General features: G+C 42.2%; 1 protein-coding gene across 5 annotated transcripts in view; it reads right to left on the bottom strand.

The window, feature by feature from the left end:
• Positions 1-11,400: 11,400 nt before the first annotated feature.
• The window catches only part of ST7 (suppression of tumorigenicity 7), a 249,460-nt gene continuing 235,298 nt past the window's right edge, over positions 11,401-25,562 (bottom strand). For 3 of the 5 annotated variants that reach the window (XM_053896838.1, XM_053896839.1, XM_053896840.1), the window contains 3 exons: positions 22,411-22,503; positions 19,438-19,577; positions 17,342-18,393 (listed from right to left, as the gene is read on the bottom strand). In XM_053896838.1, coding sequence (XP_053752813.1) covers positions 18,274-18,393; positions 19,438-19,577; positions 22,411-22,503 — 353 coding nt within the window. In that variant the 3' untranslated portion in view covers positions 17,342-18,273. Of the gene's footprint in view, positions 11,752-17,341; positions 18,394-19,437; positions 19,578-22,410; positions 22,504-25,562 lie in introns of those variants that run through there. The other 2 variants (XM_019418043.2, XM_019418044.2) reach the window with 1 other exon arrangement.

Genomic DNA, 25,562 nt, shown 5'->3' with positions numbered 1-25,562 from the left:
AACTAGCACATCAAAGCAAGATGTGCTTTGGATGTCTCCACCAGTTTAGGCTAGAAGCCAGATGGAGGACATTCATCTTCTCAAAGGGGAACACCACATTCCTGAGAAAAAAGGACTTTCCAGGTCACAACACCACCAATACTGCATCTGGCATTCACCATTTGCACGTCGAGTGCCAAGTTCTAGCTTGGTGGGATTCTTCCTGTGGCAATGGTTCTCAAGCAGGAGTGATTTTGGCCTCCAGGGGACATATGACAATTTCTGGACACATTTTTGGTTATCATAACTGTGGGATGGGGGTTGCTACAGGCATCCAGTGGGTAGAGGCTGGGGATGTTGCTAAATATTTTATAATGCACAGGACAGTCCCTCACCACAAAGGGATTCCTTTTTTTTTCTACGAAGAATACTCACACTTCTCTGTCAGGATAAGAACAGAAGGAAGGAGGAGGCATTCCACAAATACTTCTGGACTATGTTTTTCATTGTGGTAAGAAAAGATAACATGAAATCTACTCTCGACAAATTTTTTGATGTACTGTACAGTATTGCTAACTATAAGCACTATGTTGTACAGCAGATCTCTAGAATGTATTCATCTTGCCTAACTGAAAACTTATACCCTTTTAAAAACAGCAACTCCCCATTTCCCCCTTTCCCTATCCCTTGACAACTACCATTTTACTTTCTGCTTCTATGAGTTTGACTGTTTTAGATATCTCATATAATGGAAACGTGCTATGACCAGTTTACTTCACTTAGAATAATGTCCTCAAGGTTCATCCACATTGTCACATAAGCCAAGATTTATCTCTTATGTAAGGCTGAACATAATTTCATTATATACATGTATAGACCACATTTTCTTTATCCATTCATCTGTTGATAGACATTTAGGCTGTCTCCACCTCTAGTTCTTTGTGGAAAAGGCCACTATGAACCTGAGAGTATAGATATCTCTCCAAGATCCTGATTTTAATTCTTTTGAATAAATACTCAGAAGTGGGATTCCTAGGTCATATGGTAATACCATTTTTAATTTTTTGTGGAGCCTCCATACTGTTTTCCATAGTAGCTACAGCACTTTACATTACCACTAACAGTGTACAAGGTTCTGATTTCTCTACATCCTCACCAACACTTTTTATCATTTGGGTTTTTTTGATAATAGCCATCCTAACAGGTGTGAGATAATATTTCTGTGGGGTTTTTATTTTGTTTTGTTTTTGTCTCATTGATTTTGAATTGCATTTCCCTGATGATTAGTAATACTGAACATCTTTTCATATATCTGTTGGCCATTTGTATGTCTTCTTAGAGAAATGTCTATTCAAGTTCTTTGCTCATCTTTAAATCAAGTTATTTTTTCTTTTGCTGTTGACTTATGTGAATTCTTTATATTTTTTGGATAAAGGGATAAATCGATAAAAGTATTTTCTCTCAGTTGGTAGGCTATCTGTTCACTTTGTTGATTGTTTCCTTTATAGACGGGAAGCTTTTCAGTTTGATATCATCCTACTTGTCTATTTTTGCATCTGTTGCTTATGTTTTTGGTGTCATATCCAAGAAATCATTGCTAAGACCAATGTCATGAAGCTTTCCTTTCATGTTTTCTTCTAGGAGTTTTACAGTTTCAAGTCTTTTAAGTCTTCGATTCATCTTGAGTTGGTTATTGGGTATGGTCTAAGATAAGGGTCCAATTTTTTTCATTTGTACGTATGCACATACAGTTTTCTCAACACCATTCATTGAAGAAACTGTCCTTTTTCCATTGTGTATTCTTGGCACCCAGTAGAAGATCAGTTGACTATATATGCATGCATTGATTTCTGGGCTCTTTATTCAGTTTAATTGATCTATATTTCTGTCTTTATTCTAATACCATGCTGTTTTAATTACTGTGGCTTTGTAATATATTTTGATACCAGGAAGTGTGATGCTTCCAACTTTGTTCTTCTTTCTCAAAGTCGTGTTTGGTATTTGGGTCCTTTGTTGTTCCATATGAATTTCAGGATTGTTTTTTTCTATTTCTGTAAAAAGAAAATGCCATTGGTGTTTTGATAGGGATTGCACTCTGGGTAGTATGGACATTTTAACAATATTAAGTCTTCCAATTTATAAACATGGGATGTCTTTCCATTTAGTTGTATCTTCTTTAATCTTTTTCATCAATGATTTGTATTTTGAAGTCACAGTCTTTAATCTCCTTGGTTAAGTTTAGTCTTAAATATTTTATTATTTTTGGTAAATGAGATTTTCTTAATTTCTTTTTTAATCGTTCATTGTTAGCCTTCCAGACTATTTCTGTCTTCTCATTCCAGAAGTCTGTGGTTTACAGTAGGATATGGGCTATGAATGAGGTGTGGGGAACAAGCAGAAGATCTGGGATTTCTCAGGAGTCCCAGCCTCACACCTTTCTGTAGACTGGTCTTGAACTTAAACTCTCACACATGAAAAGAAATTTCAAGTGACTACTGTAAATTGGCTCTGAACACAACCAAAGAAAAATTTCAGTTTCGACTACCAAACTGCATTGTACAAAGAGTGCCAGTGTCCAAGCCATGAACCCAAAGAGCTTAAGTTCTCATGTGATACACCTTGAGAGGAAAATACTTCTAGGACTCTATCCACTTCTCTCTCCCTCCCTTCTCCTTCTTTCTGCTCAGCATTTACTGACCACAAACAATGGAAACAATATGCTAAATATTGGGAACAAAAAGATAAAGAAATTAGTAATTTACTAGGTTAGAGAGAGAAATTAAAATATGAAGTTCTGAGTGCTGTCATAATGGTATCAACAGAAGGAGAATTTTTTTTAAAGCTTTCTATACATGATAGGGAAAATCAAATTAGGATTCAGATATGTCATAGGAGATATGAAGAAAACCTCCTGGAGACATAAAATTGAAACAAATATCTCAAAGCTTGGTGCAGTCCTTTCTGTGGAAGAAAATTTGCTGTGGGATATGTGGAGCTCCCAATTTTTGGAAGTCCAATGTGCTTTCTAAGTTCTGGTGAGACATTTCCAAACCAAAGAATCTAGAGATATTTTTAAAGGCAAATATATATTTGAATCTTGCAAGTCTACATGTATAAAAGGCTTCTTGCTGAAATTCAAATGTAACTTGTGAGTCTTGCTATAGATGCTATAGGGCCCCTTGAGTGTCAGGCTGTCAGTAGACATAATTGCAACGGAGCAAGACAGAGAAATTAGGACCTGGGGCAGCTTTCATGATTCACATTCTCTGCTCTTATTTGGATCATGTAGGAAAAGCAGGTAGATTACCTGAATGACCCCTTTAAGACATGTCTTTGGCTATGGTGACAAATGATCGTTGGGCAATCTCATTTGACACTTTGATTAAGCAGGTGATTAAAACAGTTACTTGCCTATAGTTTGGCTACTTTTAGATTCTAACATTTTCTGGAATCCAAAACCCTGAGAAAATATGGGCAAATATGCTCAAAGGAGTTGAATACAGAAAAGGGGGCTCTTTGTAGCTCTTGCATATGAAATTGCAATTGCAGTGCCATTTGAATAGCTGATACCCTTCCTGGTGACAGCTATAGGTTCATAAGAGCTGGTCCAGCGACTGCTCGGCTAATTGAAGTGCCCTGTAGGTTCTCTTTGCCCTCGAGAACCTTTCTGATAAATAGCTCTTGACCAGCTCCTTATATGGCTGTAGGCTGCCCCAAGAGATTGAGATGTATTTTGGACACAATCTGATCCTCATTTCTCAAGGGTCTCAGGCCCTCATCTTTGCAGCTGAGGGAGATGGCCGTGGGCTCCAGAGGCTCTCGTGCCCTGGCCCCATGGCAGTCACTTTTCCTCTGAAGATTCCCCCTTATCTTGAAGAAGAGAGGTGCCTGGCGCTTGTCACACTGTGTTGGGCAGTGACCAAGATAGTTGAAAGAAGGCATGTGGGGAAATCAGAACTGGCAAAGTTGTATAGGAGAAAAGTGGCTCTTGACTTGTTCACCTTTTGAGAGCCTTTGGGGCCCACTAAGACTAATTTCATAAGCCTGGGCATGATATTCTAGCTGTCCAATTTTGTTTGTTTAACACTCAGAGGAGCCACACCAGAGGGAAGAGTTGCAGGTGTTACCTGGCATCAGGTGCCATGTGAGAACCCCATCCCAAGGACTGCATATGAGGACATTTTCCCCAGCAGACTGTGGCCCTTGCCACAGGCCACAAGCATGAGCACATTGAATTTTTGCTCATTGACGGAACTCAATGCATAATATATATTTGAATAAATGAATGAAGCAAAGAAAGGAGATGGTGGCTCATTAAAATTTGGTGCTTGGATCCTGAAGCAAACTGAAACAAAAATAGGTCATCATTGTGAATTTTACTGCAGTGACTAAAAGGATTATACCCTGTGAAATCTCTAAAGCTATCTATTAATGATGCTACAACAGATGCTTAAGAGCATGCTAGCCATAGAAGAGAAAAACCCAATGGCTGAAGTGGACAAAAACTCATTTTGATATTCTTAATGCAGAAGGAAAAATGTTGTGGCTTTTTGTCAATGGTCTTGATGAATTCTGACACCCTCATCTCCTACCTCCTATAATCGCTGTGGTCCCTCACTGCCCAAACTGATTCTGACCTCCCCAGCAGGAACCAAGCACTCTGTCACAAATAGCTGCTTTTCTAAATAGGATGTTTTCTAACCTCCTTTCCAGAAAACTCTAGAGAAATATACTTTCCACCTCCTCCAGGTAGACCTTTCTTATTGGAGGGCACATCTTCCCTGAGGAGTATAATATAGAGAGGGAAGAAAACTTACAGGTAAAAGAAGGAGCCAAAAATGAACAGACAACTCTCTCAGGCTCTACTCGTGGCAGCCCATATTTAATGTGGAACTGTAACTGTGGAGTGAGAGCTATTCAGAAATGTATACCCAGGAGTGTAACGAGCTATAATATATGAACTGACTTTGGAGTAACATGTAATATGCTTAACATAACACTGCAACCAGGGGAACCATTTTTTAAGAATAAAACAACGAGGGAGAATAAATATCATTAATACAGAATGAGTGACGGGGGAGTTCCCAGTGAACAGGGGATTTTCTCACTCTGACATCAGATTCTAACTGCAGAGGGACCATCTTAGTTGTCACTAACCAGCTTTAAAATAAAAACAAAGTAAAATATAATTTGTTAGATATAAGGCCCATAGGCCTTAGGGTTGATGAAAAACCCCACTTGGTGGGGCCCCCAGGAGAGTGATAGTTACTGACTGGTCACCATGGCCAAAAAAACAGCTCTTAACAGCCTCTCTCAGGTACTGTCACTGGGTTTTTCTTGGATGACTGAAGAGAGAATAGAATACTTGAATTATGACTGCTGCCCCAAACCTTAACCTCTCTGCTTTGTTCACCTGTGTTGGCATCAACGGACAGTTAAAAGACCCCAGGGCCCTCCTGGGGGGCCATGGCCAACATTCATGGCCAGTACCAAGGGGGATTGAGGAGAGGCCGCAGAGCACACGCTGCCCAATTAGGGAGCACAGCAGCACCTCATGGCTTCACGCAGCCTGGTTCCTCTTCATATTCTGTCTGGCAGGCTCTTACCTGGTAAGGATGGATGAAATACTCAGAAGAACCTCATGCCTTGTTCATGGGATCCTCCTTTTGATTTGACTAGTCTTGTCCACCGTTTTCCAAAGTAAATGTAGGTATTCTTTATAAAAGGAGAGGAGAAGTACTGGGTTAAGCAGACTTCATCATTATGGGATGTCTCAGGACTTCTGAATTTGTGAATTTCTAAGAGAATGGTAAAGGTTGCAGGATATTCCAAAAAAGCGTTTTACTGGACTAAGATTTCTGAAAACCCGTTATGGGAAACACTAATCTGTATTTATTACAGACAATTACTTCCTATTCCAAGTCCATACACAGCATTCTTGTTTTTATGCTTATATCCTCTAATCCAGGAATATTAGTTCCCTATCTCCTATCATAACACATATGGCTGGAATGTGAAGAAAAATGTGAAGTCTGCCTTGTCCTCTGGGATCTGCTCAGGATCTTTGGGGAGTATTTGTGAGGCAGTGTTCTCTAGTGAACTTCCCAGAGGCCTGAAGGTCAGCTGATGAGTGGTCTGCGTCCAGCTCACGGAGACAGGGTAGGCAGGGAGTTAGAGGCATGTCATGTGCATGCTGCATTGGGGTCACTGCCCAGGTGCTAAGGAGTTCAAACCCAACTCCGTGACTTGGTAGTTGCTATGGTGGGGTTGAAATTGGTACCTACTTCACAGAGCGATTTGGAGAATTCAAGGAGGTCACGCAGATCAAGTACCTGGCATGGTACCTGGTACACAATAAATATAAACAATGGTCACTTGAGGAACACGGGATAAGAAGAAATCACACGTCCCAAATAAAATGATAATTTGGCAAAGTTTTCACAAAAGTTCCTCGTTAAGCTGCTGTTCCAACAATGGAATAAATATATCTTATTTCACTTTTAATAAATTTTTCCCCTGGACTTCAATAAAATGATGCTCACTTCTGGTCTCGCATCATCCTCTCCTTCACCCTGTCTTTCCTACCTTCCTGCCAACATTTATTGAGCTTTTATACTCTAGGACATAGAATACAGAACTTCTAGTTCTAGATAACGTTAAGTGTACAAATACTTCAGAGTGAAAATGCAGCAATGCAAGGTGCAATTGGGAGAACATGACAGTAACCCCAGCACACAGTAGGTTCTCAATAAATGTCAGTTGCCTCAAGGAATGAGTGAACAAAGGGATGTAATTTATACTGGATGTGAATGAGGTTATCTCTGTTTTGTTTCTATGTGTGAGAGAGAGTGTATTTGAGCATCAGAGAGGGGAAGAGAGAGAAAGAGAGAGAATCCCAAGCAGGCTCCACCCTCAGCATGGAGTTTGATGCAGGGCTTGGTCCCACGACCATGGGATCATGACCTGAGCTGAAACCAAGAGTTGGATGCTCAACTGACTTGAGCCACCCAGGTGCTCCTTTTTTCCTTTTGTTGTTGTTGTTGTTGTTGTTGTTGTTGCTGTTGAGAGAGCATAAGTGTGCATGCACCAGGAGAAGGGGCAGAGGGACTGGGAGAGAGAGAATGTTAAGCAGGCTCCATACAGGCATGGAGCCTAACTCAGATCTCCCGACTGTAAGGTCATGACCTGAGCTGAAACCAAGAGTCTGATGTTTAACTGACTGAGTCACCTATGTGCCACAAAGGAGGTTATCTTTGATTTGAGGGGCAATATAACTTTGAGATGTTAACTTCTATTTCCTCCCTGAATTCTCCCTTTTTGTTATTTCAAGTCCAGATCTTGTAGTTATTTGCCACAGAAAACTACCAGAGAAGCATTCTGAAAGAGGCTGTGTTTGGAGGGGCATGCTCCCTCCTGCAGAGACTGTCCTGGGTACCCAAGAGGGAGAGTGCAGGAGCTGAGACTCATAAAGGGGTGGTCTGTGGGCCCAGGAGCAGAAGGCGCAGCAGGGAGATGCATGTGGGGAGCCTGGTGTGGGGTGTGGTCTCAGGTCCTGCACTTCGCATGTGCCACCAGACTTAAGGGACACTGTGGGCTTGGATAATGATGCTGTCAGAGACACCAGGACACAGGTTTGGAAGGCAGATTTTGTGGTAAGGGGGCTCAGAGCCAGAAGTAGGTGGTTTAAAACAAAGTTTTTTGCTTTTTTTAAAATTATACTCATTCCATACCCTCTCACACTGTAACCCATTCCCACCCCTTCCCTGAAACAACATGCCAACTTGAGGTTTGCTTGCCTTTAGATGAAGGTCAGTTGAGGTTTTCCGTTCCAAGGTTTTCTTCCTAAGGTTAGTCACACACAAGCTTCAAGGCTGAGGACCCAAGGGAGTAGGAAATCGACTTGAGCTGGATACAACAGAAGACAAGCTGGAGAAAGCAGGCAAGAGAACCTGCTTCCTTTCTGTCCCCTTCGTGCCTGCCGGAGAATTACAGATGGCATTCTGCAGCAGATACAGATACCACCAGAAGGCCATCTGTCCTCTGAGCTCCTGCAGCTCTCCAGAGCATTCCTGATAGAGGGCCATACCTCTGCTGGACATTTTTTTTTTTTGTAGCCAATTCCTGCCTCTTCAGCCTACCATCTTTGACCCTCAAAAGCCAGAACAGCCCCCTCCCCCTTTTAAATTTCAAGTTGTCTAGTGACTCAGCGCACAGATTTGTTTTAGCTTGGTGAAATGCATAGTCGCAGAGCCAGGAGAAGAACAATATGAACCAGTGGAAGGAACATAAGCATATCTTAAACATTTTAACATAGGCCCTGAAGTTTCACATTGAAGAAAGATGTAATTAAAAAAATAATACTAATGGAAAGAAAGATCACAAGTTTACTTAATAATCCATGGGTGTAAGGTATTAGGGTTTACATGGGTAAAGGTATTGGGAACACATGGTTGAGTATCTTTGATGTTTTCATTAGATATTGCAGGATAACATTAAAAATAAATTCATTTAAGGCCATAACGGAGAACCAATTATTAGGGACTGCCCAAATATGATCACTCCTGAACAAGGAGGAACCAAAACAGAAATTTCTAGAAAAGAATGAAGAACCCTTCATAGCAAAATCTAAGGGACAAGAAAGCTCCACTTAGAGAAAAATGTATAGCCTTATAAACCTCTTCCTTAAAATAAAATAAAAATTAACCAATTATTTGTCAAAGGAAATTTAAAAAATTACAATTCTTCTGAACAAGAGAAATCAAGAAGAGCAAATAAACCTAAAAGCTTAAAATATTAAAAGACAAGGCAAGGGGTGCCTGGGTGGCTCAGTTGGTTAAATGTCAGACTTAGGCTCAGGTCATGATCTCATAGTTTGTGAGTTCAAGCTCTGCATTGGGCACTCTGCTGTCAGCACAGAGCCTGCTTTGGATTCTCTGTCTCCCTCTCTCTCTGCCCCTCCCCTGCTCTCTCTCTTTCTCTCAAAAATAAATAAACATTAAAAAATTTTTTTAATTAAAAAAAAGACAAGGCAAAAAATATGGTCGAATGTACCCACAAATCCAAAACTTGTTTCTTTGAAAGATTAGATCAACTTTGTGAAGCTGATTAAAGGGGGAAAAAAGGAAGAGAGCAAAGATATATAAAATTAGGAATGAGAAAAGAGAAATAACCACAGATACAGAAGATATTAAATGAATAATATATAATTAAATAATATATAGATCATTCCCATTTGGTCATATTGTATTATTTCCTATATACACTGCTAGATTCCAATAGGAAGGATCTTCATAGAGGAAAGCCCATCAGAATGGATTCTCATATAGAAATAAAAGAAGGCAGGAATGCAACTTGGATTCCAGTGGCCATTTCAACAAGAAGACAGGAACCATGGACCTTGAGCAAAAACTGTCAAGAACCATGTAAAAGTGATCATCTTAAAAACTGCTCTGTCATATTCGTCGCTCTGGCTCTGCCTCTCCACAGGTTTGCATGGAACCCTTGACAAGGCCTGAATGCTTGTCCTCAGGGGCAGCTAAACAAAGATAACAACCGGCCTGGCATCCAGGCCTGGGGAGATCAGAATGGCAAGAGTGAGTCATGGTTGCTCTTAAGAGTTGAGCACAGTAGTTGAAGACCGAGGCGGAGGAAATGGAGCACAGCTTCGGACTGAAGAGTGACTGGGTTATAAGGTGAAAGGTCTAATAATTTGGCTCAGATTTAGAGAAGCCTCCCTCCTCCTCAGGTGATTAGCTCCTCTCATGGACCATGCACTCATTTCCTTCAGCGATCTCTGTTAACCTTGTGTCTTCATTCTGTCCCCATCTTTTCTCCACCTTTATCTCTCCCGTTCACTCCTTTTCCCCCTCAAAGTCTAACTTTTGCCTCCCCTCTCCATGAAACTGCTTTAAAGTCCTAGTTTAAAATTCTTGTGTTACATTTCTTTGCTGTATCTTCTGCAACTGGGGTTTCTCACAATTCACACTGGGCCATTTCCACTTGCTATTGCCTACGGGCTCTGGGAAGTTTATCACTTAAAGCTTATCACTTAAAGCTAGAGTCCCAACTCAGATCAAAATCTCTTTGGACTTTGGTTTACCCATCTGTTAAGTCAAATAATTGTGTTAGATAATTACTACATTTTCTTCCAGCAAAATTTATATAAGCCTCCTTAGTCCTTCTCTGCTGGAACCAACTCCTTTCCTCTGTGAATAAAATTTTATTTGTATCATGAATTGCATCAATTTATTCAACACATCATTTGAGCATCCACTTCAGGTCAAGATTTAAGTCAGAGGAAGAAGAAGCAAAGAGGCAAACAAGGCAGGCACAGCCACTGCCCCTCAAGAGTAGCACTATTGGTGTGGATACAGGGGATCAGCCTCTTCTGAAACAATTCCCTCAGAGCAGGAGCCAGCGCCTCTCCCCATCAGGGCTTTGCACAAAGGCAGTAGAAATACAGACTTGCCCAAAGCGTGAGAAGCCCTTGTGCACTGAACCATTGCCTGCCCACTTACTTTGCTCGTGGAGGAAGGCCAGGAGCCGGCAGCAAGTCCAGCTGGGAAGGAGAGAAGGTGGTGGTGCTTTCCCTGCACGCTGCCTGTTTTAATGCGCCTGGGAAAAGTTTCAGGATTCTAAATAAAATGGAAAACAAACTATGTAAAGGACAGTCCTTTTTTTTTTAAGCACTCAATTGAGATTTCAAATAGCAGTACTTTCACTTCAGATAGAGGATTCAACGTTATTTATTTTTCTTCTTTTGTTTAAGTAAAGCCAGATGTTCAGCAGGTGTGAATCGGAGGCTTTCAAAGGTGGTGAGGACAAATGACCATTTTGGTTCAGATCGCTAAAATGATCAAAGAACACTTACATTTAAGCATCAAGAATGCAAAAATGATAAAAAAAAAATAATAAAGTGCCCTTATGAGAAAACATTGTAAAAATGGCAACATTGAAAAGTAGTCAGGTTCTACAACAGACTGTTAGGTCTGTAGCTTCTCATAGAAAGTTTTTTTCTCACAACAAATTTTCATAAAGCAAAATGATTCCTAGAGCTAGAGTGCTGAATTCTATTCAATGAGTAGAGTCTCTGACTAGAACAACTTGTCATGGCACATGTGTCTCATTTCATTCACGCTGCCCGTCAGTCATTGTGGAAGCTGGTTTTGTGCATGTGACCTACGAGGAACGACAGTTTGGGGCTGAAAAAGATGGTACATTTTTGCCGAAGACATTCCATTTTCCAAACCACCGACTGTATGTAGGAGTACTAAGGGCCTCCCGGGATGAGTTCCATTAGCAAAGAAAACCATTGTGGGACATTCAGAAGATCTGGGTCCTTAGTAAATGAAATGTAAACACATAAGTTTATTTGGGACACCAACACTTTTAAGGTTGGAAGACACCGGAAGACACAACTGGTTGCTGCAATACACAAAAGTTTATTTTTGATTTTTTTTTCTTTTCTGAAGGCAAAATATAATAGAACTGAACATCAATGAATTTTGTACAACAAAAACAGCTTTTAATATGGAACAGACAGTCCATGAATGATTTAAAATCTCGGAATGGCTTCCCTTTTTCAAAGTCATGCTTTCTTGCGGTCCACGAGGAGTTGGCACAAAGAGACAGTGGCAGCCCGCTGGGTGAGGTGAGGGGAAGGACGGGTGGGCTTCCCTAGATCCGCGTCAGCTGGTGCCACAGGCTGGATGGGAGGATGCTTTCCACTTTCTCCATGACAAAGTTTAGGGGGGCAAACAAAGTGCTGAGGAACTGCAAAGAAACCAGAAAGGCAGAGAGTCAGGAGAGATCTCGTTCAAGGCTATAAAATGAACCTCTCCAACCTACACTTGCATCTTCAGTCTCGGTATCATGTAAGTCTCAAAGGCTACAATTTTATCTTTATGTTTATGGGAAACATAGTTGATGACCACACCTGAGTTCCAGCCCCCACCCCCAGCTCTGATAGGTAAGGAGGAGAAGGGTCTGCTGCTGCCCCCTTCACTCCTGACAGCAGACCCACAGTCCCCAGTCCTTGCAATTCGTCTTCAGGATCTGCGCTGCCCCTACAGGTGCCATTAAAAGGGACTGACAGTTGGGTGACAAGTAGGCTGAGGAGTTAAAAGATGGTGACATCTTAGATCACCTGCCTGCCTAGCTGGGTACAGAACCCACTTTAAGTGGACAAGGCAATTTCAAAAAGGTAAGTTTGATACATGGCCGTAAATTGCTTTGGGATCCTATTGTCTCCGAAACACCTCTGTAGCCCATGCTCATTTCTGAACTACCTGCTTAGTGGAGTGCATCATGGGAGCCTGGGGGAGGGCAGCAAACTGGCCAGTCCATGGATGACATGTCCTTGTTGAAGAAGTGCTGTCTGAGGAGATGTTTGGGAGCTCTCTCATTTGGTTTCTAAACTCCTTTCTGCTTTTCATGTAGAGAATAATGCTCATTAACAGTGCCTTTTAAGAAAGCCAAGTGCCTTGCCTGAGACTCATTTAACATAACCTCAAATTTGTTCTGATTATGTTCTTGTGAAGAATCAGCTTCATTCTGCAAACCATTCAGCATCTGGCAGAAGAGGTCCCCTAACAGAGCCCCATATGAGACAGAGGTGTCTGGGTGGTTTCCATGCTCTCCATCTGTTTAGAACCAAGGTATTATCTCGTTAGGGTTCAATACCTGGTTCTTACACTGTGGTGTTCTTTGTCCTAATCCCTTATCCTCAGCAGAGCACAGTCTACACCACCAAGGGTAGTATGTAAATACACATGCAGAGGGGGAACATGGTTCTGAGGTCAAAGTAGTAGTATATTTAATGAAGTAAAACAGGCTCCTCCACTGGCCATATGTTCTATGATTTCAGATCTTCAATAAGGGGTATGGCAGGCAAGTTTCCAAAATTCACTTGACCTCAGAATCTTTCCTTTTTTCTAGTTGTTTTTAAGAAGCAGTAGAATACTACTTGGGAAGGTCTGTGACACATTATAGCTGGACCGTTAAGTGTGACATTAGAGTGAGGAAACTCAAGATAGTGTAAGATTTGGAATCTTTCCCCATGCTGTGTCTTTTACATCAATTAGATGTATTTACTCAGTAAGGCACCTAAGTGCTGGATGAAATATAAAGGAGTCTGGGCACAAACTCCCATTATCAGGGAGCTCAAAGCCTAGGGTCGTGGGGGAGGGATAGGTGGCCACAGAGATCTTTACACAACAAAGTAATAGTACCAGATAGACCATCATAGAATGGAAGATGGAAGATAAAAGCATCAAGAGGGTTCAGAAAAGGGAGAGAATCCATTCGGATTGAAAGAATCAGGAAAAACTTAAAATGGAGCAACTGAAATAGACCACAACGGATGGCTGGGATGTCAGAGATGCAGATGGGGCAAGGATGGCAAGGAGAGAAATACAAGCAGGTGATGCCTCCAGGTTCAATGAGCAGCTGGAACAGAAATGGGAAAGTAACTGGTATGCTCAGAAGAGGATAAATAATTCAGCTTAGCTCAATAGTGCAGAGTTTAAAAGTGACCAGAAGAACTCTGGGGAGGGCCTTGAATGCCACCTTGGGTTTGGAGTTAAGAAATAGGCAGCCATGTTAGCACTTGAGCAAATGTGGATGGCTCTTTCATCAAGTGGGTCTTAGATATATGGCAATTTCTGGTAACCTTCTGAAACTGTCCTTTGTTACATGCACAGAACCATGTGGGATGCTCTCCCTGTGGCCCAGGAATGAGTAATTACTACCCAAGCTGCTGATGACAGAGTTTGTAAAATCCTAGTAATGAGAAGATTGTTTGTTTATTAAAATCCTAGTTTTGAGATTTTGTTTGTTTGTAATCTGAGACCACTAAGGCTCCATAAAACACAGCATCTGCCTATAATCCTAGTTCCATAAAGAGGAGCCAGGTGCTGACGTAGTCTGGGTAAACCAGAGATGCTGACAGGGGTTGTTAGTTGGGGCTCACCAAACAAGTGATATTGCTGGTGAAGTTATCATCTCCTAAAGACTTGACCTAAAAAAGATTTAGAACCACCGAAGTTGTGATGGAGTGGGTAAGGAACTACTGAATACTAGCATGAGCTACTGTGGTTAGATGAAAGGCATCGCTCATGGTCTGTATTCTGGGCAATTTCACGCACTAAATGTGGGACACCAAGGAGCCTCGGCTTGGGTAGCGGAGCAAATGAAGAGGTCGTTACAAAGTTGCTTCAAAATAAGGCCTGTTTGTTTGCTTTGTTTTGGGCGCTGACCTGACTTGCATAAAAAGAACAAAAGTGGGGCCTCTGGAAATCAAGAGGGGAATCTCCCACTCTGTTTGATGTCTGTAACTGCCCCTCTTCCCACACTGCACAGTAAAGACACAGTGGGCCCTGACTCCTTGAACTTCACCTGCACTTCTCAATAAGGTTCCGCAAGAGAAATGAAGTCCTACCACCTCCAGTATATGTGATGATTTACTGCTCTCCCTCATATCTAGAGTGGTCTGTTCTTGGGAGAATTGAGAAAAGAATCCCCAGAACCTTTTCATAAAGATCCTAATTCTCTCGCAGCACCCAAGTGGGGATGTGCACCTTTTATTACTAAGCTACCTCCCTCCTCAGCACCCCTCCCTGCATCCTCTACCCCATCCCTCTCCCACAGGGAAGAAGCATACAAGGTAATGAGGCGTCTGAAGCTGATAAGCCCTCTCATTCAGTAACCAGATAAAGGTTAGTGGCTTTCATCAGGAGGTATAAAAAACAAGTTTGGGGGAACATGCCTTGCTTTGGATGTTCATTTATACTTGTTTGCATGTTTGAAAATCAGACAATACTTTTTGGCCAGAGACTCAACCAATGCATGGAGAAACGGCAGTTTCACTTACAGACTCGGGAAATTTATGGCCTGAAAAGTTTAGTCTGAATGAGCAACACCAGGCACCCCTGGAACAGCTCGTCTATCTCAACATCCAAAACTTCTGTCCAGAGGGCAGAGATACATGGTCCAAAACGCACTGTGATTCAATCAGTGTCTTATGGTGAGAAAAGGCAACTGAACTAATAAAAAAGAGAGAGTGACACTTCAATCGCCTGATCCTCCTTTTCCCAAAACACCATTATTTAGAAGAAGGTCATGGCTCCCAACATGCTTCGTTAACATTCAAAATGCCTCTGCTTATCTGAATAAGTTCCAGGTGCCCTATGCAATCAGACAATTGACATTTCACTGTAATCAATATCAGACTTCAAAGAGGTCAAGGCCTATAAGTGAAGATGAGAGTCAGAAGTCAGGGGGCTCAGTCTCAGTGAAGGAGAGAGATCAGAGGAGGAAAGACAGAGCCCTTCAAAGCAGACAGGGTCAAAATGCTGACCTTCCCACATTCTATGAGGGGCTGGGTTTGGAACGATAACTTATTTATATGAGCAACCTTATCTTAGTAACCAAACATTCTAGGAAGAGTTAGTCTTAAGTCATTGAGGTAGATTAGATTAGGGGGGAAAGCCAGTTGAAGCCGTTCGTTTTACTATTTTCCAGTGGCTCCCACTTTGCTGTGGGCTTCTTTACTGGCTGCATATCAACATATAAACACACTGGAGAGTTCCCAAGCTGCATGTAGCCTGGGGGGTGCCAGTGCAATCTCTCTGCATCTACTAAAAGTCATTATCCCAGGGATATTATCTCAGGCGAGGGCTGAGAAAGTCATTTTCACAAGCTGCAAATGGTTGTGGGAAGCCTATAGGGCGACTGCGATAACGTGCAGGGGGCTTCATGAGAGGCCTGCAGCAGTGAGGAGGGTGAAAACATGGGGGAAGACTCTGGGGACAAGGTCGGGGGAGAGGGACGGTGCCTGTCTCCTTCAGGCCATCCATCTTCCTTCCCCACAAAGTCTCTCTAAACATTTTGGAAACTGTTAAACCTTCAGGAAGGGCAAGATGAATGTGATCTTCCAGGCAGAGGTTTAAAAGCAAATTTATCTAAACTATATTTGGTTATTATGAGTAGCCGACCAAACTACTGCACCTCGGTAGAGTATAAAATAGGAGGACCATAAGGCAAAATGATATTTTATTCAATCATCTGATCTAGACTCAAAACCAGAGCTTTGGAAACATTAAATGATCCATAATGAATACATCACTGATATTCTGGAGCCGGTAGAGCCTTTTCTAGGGACACTTAGTTGTATTCTATTTACTATCCTCCACTCCCCCAGACCCTTCCCTGGTTAATGCAGTTTCAGGCCATTAGTCATTTCATTCAATATGGTGGTCTCGGCCCTGGCTGCACACCTGAATCGCCTGGGAAGCATCTGAAAACTTAAGATGCCCATGCTGCACCCCAGGCCAGTGAAGTCAGGAGGCAGGCATTAGTCACTTGTAAGCTCCCCAGGTGATTCCAAGGTACAGCCAGGGCGAAACATCTGTCACCTTCGAAAGCTTTCCCCCCAGTGGCACTGGCACAGCACCACGTACTTGTGAGTGGCTGCTCAGATGTTCAGCTTGCTAGAGACCAGTGTTCCTAGAAGCAGGTATGGTGCTCAACACCTCACTCAGAATCTGCTGGAATCCTTGTTAAAACCACAGATTTCTGGGTGCTAGCACTCAATATTCTGAGTTTCTGGTGGTGGGGCCAAGTGAATTTTTTTTCACACTAGAGGGTGAAAATCTCTATTCTGATCCAAAATCCCACCAACTGCTATTTGTTTACTGAAAAATACTGGGACAATGACATATTTTTACAAAAATGCTCTAAAAAATGTTTAAGAGAGGAACATAAAAGGAGGAAATATAACTGTCTACTATTGTAAATATATTCCTATTTTAAATTTTGCTAAGTTAAACTCTAGTCTATTCAGAATTTTGGCAACTATTTTTACTCAGAGGTTGGCTTGGGAGTATAATAATGAATAGTGGAGGTCCATAAACTAGGGAACATCCAACATGGGGCGTTCTGGGTTTAAAAATCATGTTATATACAGAAGACTTAAGGAAATTTGTGATGTTTTACCAAGAGTCAGAGGTCAGAGGTCGCCACGAATGTATTAGCTGTCATAAGAATTTGCAAGAAGGAGACTTGTTGAGTATAGTTTTGGAGGGTAGATAGGAACAACAGGTGGATATTAGAGGAAGGCATATTTTATATAAAGAAGACTTCTGAGTGATCCAACAATGAAATGGGCTTTGATGTTAAGTAGGCAAGTTCCCCATCACTGAGAGCATTCAAGAAGAGTCTAAATGACCTCCATCCCATTACTCTTGAAGGCAGTTTAAGGTCCCTTTCAACTCTAAGAGTCCATGATTATAATTACAAAAGAAGAGGAGAAATGCTAAACTGTATCTGATTTTTACAGTGATTCTTTCTGCAGAAACCACTACCATTTATTTATTTAATAATCATTTATTGAAAACCTACTACGTGCAAGGCACTGTGCAAAGCTTTGGGGATACAGAGATGAGGAAGACACAGTCCTGCTCTCAAGGAGCTCACATTCTAAAAGGGGGACGGACAAGTTTTTAACAATTATAGTACAATAAGTGTGATAATATAGGTATTCATAGAATACTGTGGGATCACGGAGGAAAGACCTCTAACTCAGCTTGGGAGAAACTTAGAAAGAAAGCTGAGTGTAAAAGAGTGAAGAGGAGTTAGTACAGTGGACAAGCCAAGGTGGTGATGGGGAAGGGCATTCCATGCAGAGCAAAAGGCACGTGCAAAGGCACTGAGGTGTACAAGAGCCTGTGCATCTGGGAGTGGTGAGTCACTATGGTCTAACAGCAATGTCTATGCAAGAGGTGGGAGAGATGAGGCCGAAGAGGCAAGCAAGGCATGACTGTAAAGGACCTTGCATGCCTTGCTAAAGATCTGGGACTTATTCTGAAGTTGGTGGGAAACCTTTGGAGAAATTCAAGCAGGGAAGTGACATGCTCAGACTTGCAATTTAGAAAGATCATTCTTGTGTCAGTACGAGAGAAGGACTGGCAGGGGATGGAACCGGAAGCAAGGAGACCAGTTAAGACTCTGGCAGAGGAGTCCAAGCAAGAAATAACAAGACCTAAACTGAGAGAGATGCTATGGGGAGAGAAGGGGCTAAGAAGGGATGAATTACATTTACTGAACGCCTAGTAGCATTGGAGGTTAGATCCGACAGACTGGGAGCTGAGACAGGTAGGGTGTGGAGAGTGAGAGAGGAGCCTGGGAGGGCTGCTGCGCTTCTGGCTTGAGTAACTGGGTGGATGGCAGAGGCAATGGCAGAGGTCAGGAATACAGGAGGAGGGGTGGTTTTGGTGGTGGGGGAAGAGGGTGATGAGTTCAGTTTTGGAAATGTTGAGATTGAGGTGCCGGTGGAATTTCCAGTTCATCTTCAACACGCATGAAAATGCTCTTGCAATTCCAGTCCCTGAACTCTGCCGAGCAGAAAATGTCAATCATCTGGAAAGGGATTAAATCACCCAGCCAAGTTAGAAATCATCCTTTCTGACTCCACTCGCCTTGAAATCAGAATGGAGTTCCAGGAAAAAGCATTGATACTCTTTTCCTTATTCCTTCTGTTTGAAACCCATCTGTGGCAAAATCCTTACACTTATCCTCACTGCATGTGAAGGTTAAAATGGTTGGTTTTCGGGGAGCCTTCGTGGCTCCGGTTAAACAGCCGGCTTCGGCTTAGGTCACGATCTCACGGTTTGTGAGTTCGAGCCCCGCTGACAGCTCAGAACCTGGAGCCTGCTTCGGATTCTGTCTCCCTCTCTCTCTGCCCCTCCCCCGCTTGCACTCTGTGTCTCTCTCTCTCTCTCAAAAATAAACGTTAAAAAAATGGTTGGTTTTCAACAAGGAAACAATGGCTCTTGATTGTCAATGCAGATGGATTTTCTTATTATTAAAGCTCCTCTCCACAGTCCTACTTAAAGACTCTTACTGGATTTCCATATTCTAAATGTCGCATCTGTATATTTCTTAATACAAGTTCTTAATATACTTTTTAATTACGAGCCCTTCACACGTTCTCAGCTCATTCCCCCAACAGGCCAACAGTTTGTACCCATTAAAATATTTATTGAAATCATCTTTGAAAATGTAAATCTCATGTTTATTGAAGGAAAGACTCACAATATCTAAAGATTAGATATAATGTCATTCAACTTATGTAAAACTGAGTAATTTCCCATACATTTTCTCATTTACTAGGATTCCCTTAATTATTTATTTAATCCTTTTAGGCTTCATGCTTTTTTTGAAATCTGGTAATTTTTTTGTGAAATGAGGCAAGGCATGCATTTACAAACAACCTACACTTTTCTCATTTGACCCTCAACCTTTTGATTCTACTGATGAAGATGAAAATTAAACAATGAGCAAAAAATCAATACAGGTAAATCCATTTCTACACAACCCTCCTTCATGTCTCTTCTCCTTCCCTTGGCTTCCCTTGGCTTCCCATGTCCCTTCCCTCAGGCCCCCCTCTTGGCAAATACTCACAGCTTTTGCAAAGACCCCCATGAGTTCCGGGAACTGATGTGTCAAGAGGGCCAGCATGGCTGTGAAGGAACACAATCCGGCAGTGAAGAGGATGAAGAAGGGAAGCTCCTTCTTTGGGTAAACTGAGACTTCATGGAAAGCTGTGGAGAAATGCAGACAGAAACATGAGTGCCATAGTGAAATGCATCCTCAGGGAATTTCTGTACGTGGGACTGACTCTTCAGAGCTGTGGCTGAAGCCTCTTGGAAATGAAAAGGGCAGGGTACTTGAATGAACCAGAGCCAACATCTGAGCCAGCCTCTGGCTTGCCTATCTGCTTCTCCCAAGTCCATGTTCAACCTTGAGCGCTCTACTTGGGAGGCATGATAGGGCTAATTTGAGGATGTTACATATTTTGGGGCAGGAACAGTAACACACTCTACACCTAATACATAGTATTACTTTCTCAAAAGGAAACACAAATAAAACAAAACCTTATTCACATTATAAAATACATGTTCATTGGACAAAACCCGGAAAACCCAAAACTAAGTCTACTGGGAAAAAAAAAAAATCTCTCTAGATTTTGACCTTCCTGTAATATTTTAGTCATTATAATGAGGCGATATTAGTTTATCTTGTATTTTTTCCTGGCACACTCTAAGTCTGTCGGTGGAGGGAGCCACCCTGATAGACATTCAGCAAAGACCTCACATGGTGGCCAATTCAATCTGCAAAGGTTGGAAATCAAGGCTGCAGGGGTCATCCGGCACAATCGTAGGAGAACCGTAATGATAAATACACTTCCAACAATCACCAAAAAAAACCCCAAACCAAAACAAAACAAAAACAAAAACAAAAAAACAACCAAACAACCAAAAAACAAAAACAAAACAAAACAAAACAAAACAAACTGGTGCTCTTTAGAGCCCCTTCCATAACTTCAAAGTTTCAAATGTTGGGTTTGGGAAAACCAAAGAACAGGTGGTGCCAATGCCAAGGGAACGGACCCCCTGCTTTCTGCTCACCATGTGGCTGTGAGCAGCCTGGGCGCTGGGGGTGCCCTCCAGGGGAGGTAAGGCTGGCCTGTGCAGAAAGAGGGGCCCCAGCTGCAGGCGCCCTGGCTGAGGGGGCTGTAAAACTGCCTGTGAGCAGTACTGCCACTGGAACCGAGACGGTCCAAGTGCTCCACGTTCTTCAGGAAATCCAAGATCTGAAGGCCTTTCTGCGACTGTTCAGCTCTCATTACTTACAGCCCTAAACTATAACCCGCTTGGCCTGAAAGTGAGGGTGGAGACAGCAGGGAGGGACAGGGCACAAAGAAGTGTGCACACCTGAATCCGGGCCATCTACCTGCTGGGATTCGAAAGAAGGTACAAGCACGTTTGGGGCCTAATGTCCAACAAGGGTACTTTTAAAGTGCAAAACGTGGGTAGCATTTAAAACAATCGGCCCTCTTTGTATCCACACCATCCTTGCTGTCAACACCCAACCCCCGAAAGATTTTGAGGGGAGATCAGATTTTGGGCAACTGCATTCAGTTCAAGAAATGAGAGTCATAACTTTCTATTTCAGGTTCATAAAGATTACTCCTATGAAGTTTCTTTTAAGAGCTATAATCTCGTTCTAATAGTGAATCTAGTCCCATGGAAACTTAATTGGATTCAAAGAAAACATTTTAAAACTGTGCTTTTCAGAAAACTGCCATTCTTACTAGAAATGGAAATTTTAACAAGGGTCTCCCTGAAGGACAGTCCAAAGGTAAAGTGTGGGCACACATAACAGAAATTTCTGAAATAGAATCTAATGTAGTGTGAGGCATTTTCACAATAAAACTCGGGCAAGGAGCAACGCATCACTGAACTTTCCCGGCTCCATAAGGAACAAACATGACATTGCCTCGGGCCAGCAAGGAAACAGGTGAGCCACCTCTCGCTGCTTCAGTCTAAGAGACCAATTCGTTTTGCACCCAGACCCCACCATGTTGGGGATTTATGATAGGCTCAATAACATTGGCATTGCACAATTTATTATTGGAGCACCTAGGGCTCCAAACTTACACTACTCCCCTGGGCTCTGAGATAGGCTATAACTGGGGTGGGTCAAAGAGAGGCAGTGGTAGGAGAGGACAAGGGAGAGAGAATAGCCAAAATTTGGAGCTTATTATCTGAGGGAGGAAAATATGTCCTAAGTCAGGGCCACACGAAGAGCCTGGACAGGATCCCCAAATACAGTATGATTTGATAATAGCTATTTAGCAGGACTTGTCAAAACAATGTCGTATTACAGTAAACCAAATCATTCTTCCCACGTGCGGTGTGGACCAAGAGACTGCCAGCTTGTAAGGTTCTTGAGGGCAGGGTTCCCCCTCTTCTTGCTGCATACAGTGCTGAGGCTGCACGTGTGCTCTGCACATGTCATGCCAACCCACTACGTGCATCCACGAGCTGCTCATGGGAAATCCCTCTGGCCAAGAGCATTGCATCACCACAGACAGCATGCCCGCCCTGCCCCACGACTCTGCCTCTGGCAATGATGCCAGCGTCCTGGCGCTGCCCACTCATCCGTGACTCATGTGCAGCACCCTCTGAAGTCAGTGCTTCCTCTTCAAACTCCACTCTGTGCAGACTGCATTTGACCAGCTGGGCCACGCAAGGGGGCACCAGGCACAGTGGACCAGCCTGTGCACATCAGCCTGGAACTAGGGGTCTCTGTGCTCAGGCCAACTGGTACATGATAGCTCTTCATTTAAATTTAAGTCCTTGGAGGTCTTTCCCTTTGATGAATCTGGAGGGACTTGGAGGAGCAGGATGCCAAACCCACACACATAACTCATTTTAATGCATATGCTATCCAGTAAGGACAGGGCTTGGGAGAAGAGTAATAAAAGACAAGGAACACTGTAAACATTTATCATTCCCACCTCTTCCCATCCCCACATTCGTGCACACCACCCTCACTGGCTGAGGAGAGGAATACAGAAGTGAGACTTACATGGAAGCAGCTCTCGATCTGCTGTTTCTGTACAGATTGGGTAAGGATAAAACAGATGTCCCTTTTCCAAGGGATAAGGGATCATCCGAAAAGCTGAAAATGAGAGACAATATGTTAGAGGTTCAATATTTGTCTCATAACTTCTCGATTTCAAAAAGGGGCTTTTCAAGCATTTTTATAATGGTAAACAGTTCTACAAGTAACTCCCAGAAAGGATGCAAGAGTTACCCAAACTCTGAGTTATATGCCAGATAAGCTGTCAGAGATGCATTATGATGTATGACTCACACATTTATCTCACACTATATATTCTGGGCAAACCTCACAAAACTGGGTGGGGATAGGGTGCAGGGGAGTAGGGAAGCCATCAGCTCAATGCCCAGGATTTCCTCATCTACAAAGTATTATTAAAATGTCACAAGCACTAATTCAATATAGCTCAACTGATGGTAATAACACAAACCTGGATTGAAATGCTTCCCCAAGAAGCAAATGTGGATTGACTAGCTGAAGCTTGTTATAGATGTACAAATATGAAAGGCATTCTACCATGTCTATTTAAAAAACATGTCTAGGTGGATGAGAATTCCAACCAAGATGGACAAAAGTGCAAACCTAAAATTGCATGACTTGGGAGGTATTTCTAAACTTTAAATGAAACTTTTCAATCTTCAATACCATGTGGGGGGAAAAATGGATCTGGAGAGATTGATTATCTGTGTTTTGATGATGTCAGGCCACCTAAATTCTGCTCTTGTGGCTTCAGATAACATGAGGTCTCACACTGAATTATGGCTTTCCAATCAATCCATCCCTTTCCATTATCACGTGTGTTACTCTCCCTGTTACGATGTCATCAGCATGTTAGTCTCACTGTTGCTATGAACTTAGTGCTCACAGAGTAATTTTTCTTCAACAGATGTCCTTTAACTACAGCATGCTGTACATGTAAAGTATAAAAACGACACCCTACATTGGCAAGGTCACATAACAATCCTTGCTTTCATGTGTATCAAAGAGGAGTAGGTAGGGGCAACACAACAATCTTTTTAGTCTTAAATGCTGCATTTCAAGGAATCGTAGCTACATCCTCAGCTGTGTAATTACCTCCACCTTCTCAAAATGCCATCAATGTACGTATTTATCTTTTGCATACTTATTTCAAATGGGAATCAGAAACAAAGAATGTTCTCCCTCACAAGAAATGACAAGGTTCCATTGTAACCAGCATCAGTGCACATATGGTATTTATTCTGGTGTCTGAATATTATTTAAAAGTAAAAACATTATGTATGTGATTCCAGCATTTGGAATGCAGTCAATCTACACCACAGTGGTATCACTCTGAGGTTACAGCACATTGCCATGGAGAATATAAATCACTAGAAACGTGGGATTAGAGCAGAGCCAGTGTGCTGGCAGTTTGCTGAGGTAAAAATGTTATCAATTTTCCTCTTGTAACAGAAACCTCTTAAACGGAGATTAAAACATTAAAAACACCCCAGACTTTAACTCTTCTTAAAATGAAAGGCTCACCCTAGTTCAATCAGACTTCTCTTTCACACAAAGATGGCTTCTGCTCATTGCAACTAACAAGAGGCACTCCCTGCACAGGTTGTTAGCACGCAGACATCACTCAGAGGAACCAGTATGTCTCATTAGGTTTGCAAGATGAGGAAAAAAAGTACAAAACAAAACCAGTGCCTTAACAGGACGCTAAAATCTCTTCTGGGAAGCAGTATGTTTAAATTTAAACTGCAGTATGGCAGGATTTTAATACCGTTTCCCATAAATGAAGGCTGCTATGAAAGCATCCCAAAAATGTGGAAAAACCTACGTGGAATTTTTTTTTACCCCAGATTCTCTATGCACGACAGGGCTGCTGTAATTATGAATCTGTTCAGGTTCACATGATGTAAATAAACCCTCACTTTTCAAAGCGGCTATAAATTTGAATGCTAAATTTTACTCAAAATTGAAGTCAGTCTGCACTTCAGGGAGCAATTTTTTAAGTGAAATATAGGAGTGCAAGATCTTGAGAGTGTTCAACCATAGAAATCAAATGGTTGGTTGGTGTCTTTTCAGTCAGATGCCAGATCTTTTTTTCTGCAGTGTTTGGCGTGCATACAGGATTCTGTGCATCAAGTTAGTCTTTTCCTTCTAATCAGTTCTGGTCTTTTTGGAGAGGGTGGAGAGAGTGGTTACATACAACTTACACACACACACACACACACACACACACACACACACACAGAGTCGTCCTGCACTGTTCTCCCCACCTCGCCCCCTCCCACGGCTCCCTCCCTCGCAACCTCCACGACTGAAAGATGTTTGGGGCGCTCTAAAAATTTCGTTCTCATGTCAGTTGTCATTTACATCGAGTTCAGAAAATAAGATTAAGCTTTTTGGCTTCACTAAACAAAAGCAAATACAATTTCTGTTTGCAATTCTATCCCTCAGCCACCCTGCTGTGCAGGGTCCAGGAGAGTGTGAGATAAGCAGTGGAGGTCTGGGGAGAGCAGCAAGAGGCACTACAGAAGCCCCACAAGCCTCACCTCCCACCTCCGGATCCCCTCACTGAGAAGACAAGAACCTCGTGGTTTTAGCTGAATGTCCAGAAATTTTGCAAGTGCAAGTAGTTACATGCTGATCTGATGGTGGAAAGAGGAATTAAAAAAAAAAAAGGGCATCTATTTTATTAATTTTATCTATTTCCTAAGTGACTACAAAGCTCCTAAAAATCTTTGTCTGGAAAAACACATGTTTCAGAGGAATTAAAAATGTACATGTATTTGGTTAAAAACAAAACAAAAAAGCTGGGCCACTCCAGGTTAATGCATAATACACGAACGGCATTTCATGTCTGCATTTTCTTCTATGTGCTGTCACCTCTCCTACCTTGACTTCTGTTGCGCCATTGAGGAAGAGACAAAATGAAATGGGGAGCCAGTTAATGAACACATAGGACCCCCACAGCAAAGTCTGAGGCATTACACTGCTGTCTTTTCTCCCTGACCAGACTCGTTTTCTAAGCCCCATGCCTTTCAGTGTTGTGCTCACCAGAGACCCTATACTAATCCTGGAGAAAAAAATTAACAGAACCAAAGAGGGGACAGAAGGATAGATGCATGAACAAACTAATTCCGAATTTT

Source organism: Panthera pardus, unplaced genomic scaffold (genome assembly GCF_024362965.1).
Source record: "Panthera pardus isolate Hobbes unplaced genomic scaffold, ASM2436296v1 HiC_scaffold_8, whole genome shotgun sequence".
NCBI lineage: Eukaryota > Metazoa > Chordata > Mammalia > Carnivora > Felidae > Panthera > Panthera pardus.
Note: the sequence above shows the minus strand (reverse complement) of the source record. Positions and strands in the feature narration are given on the sequence as shown.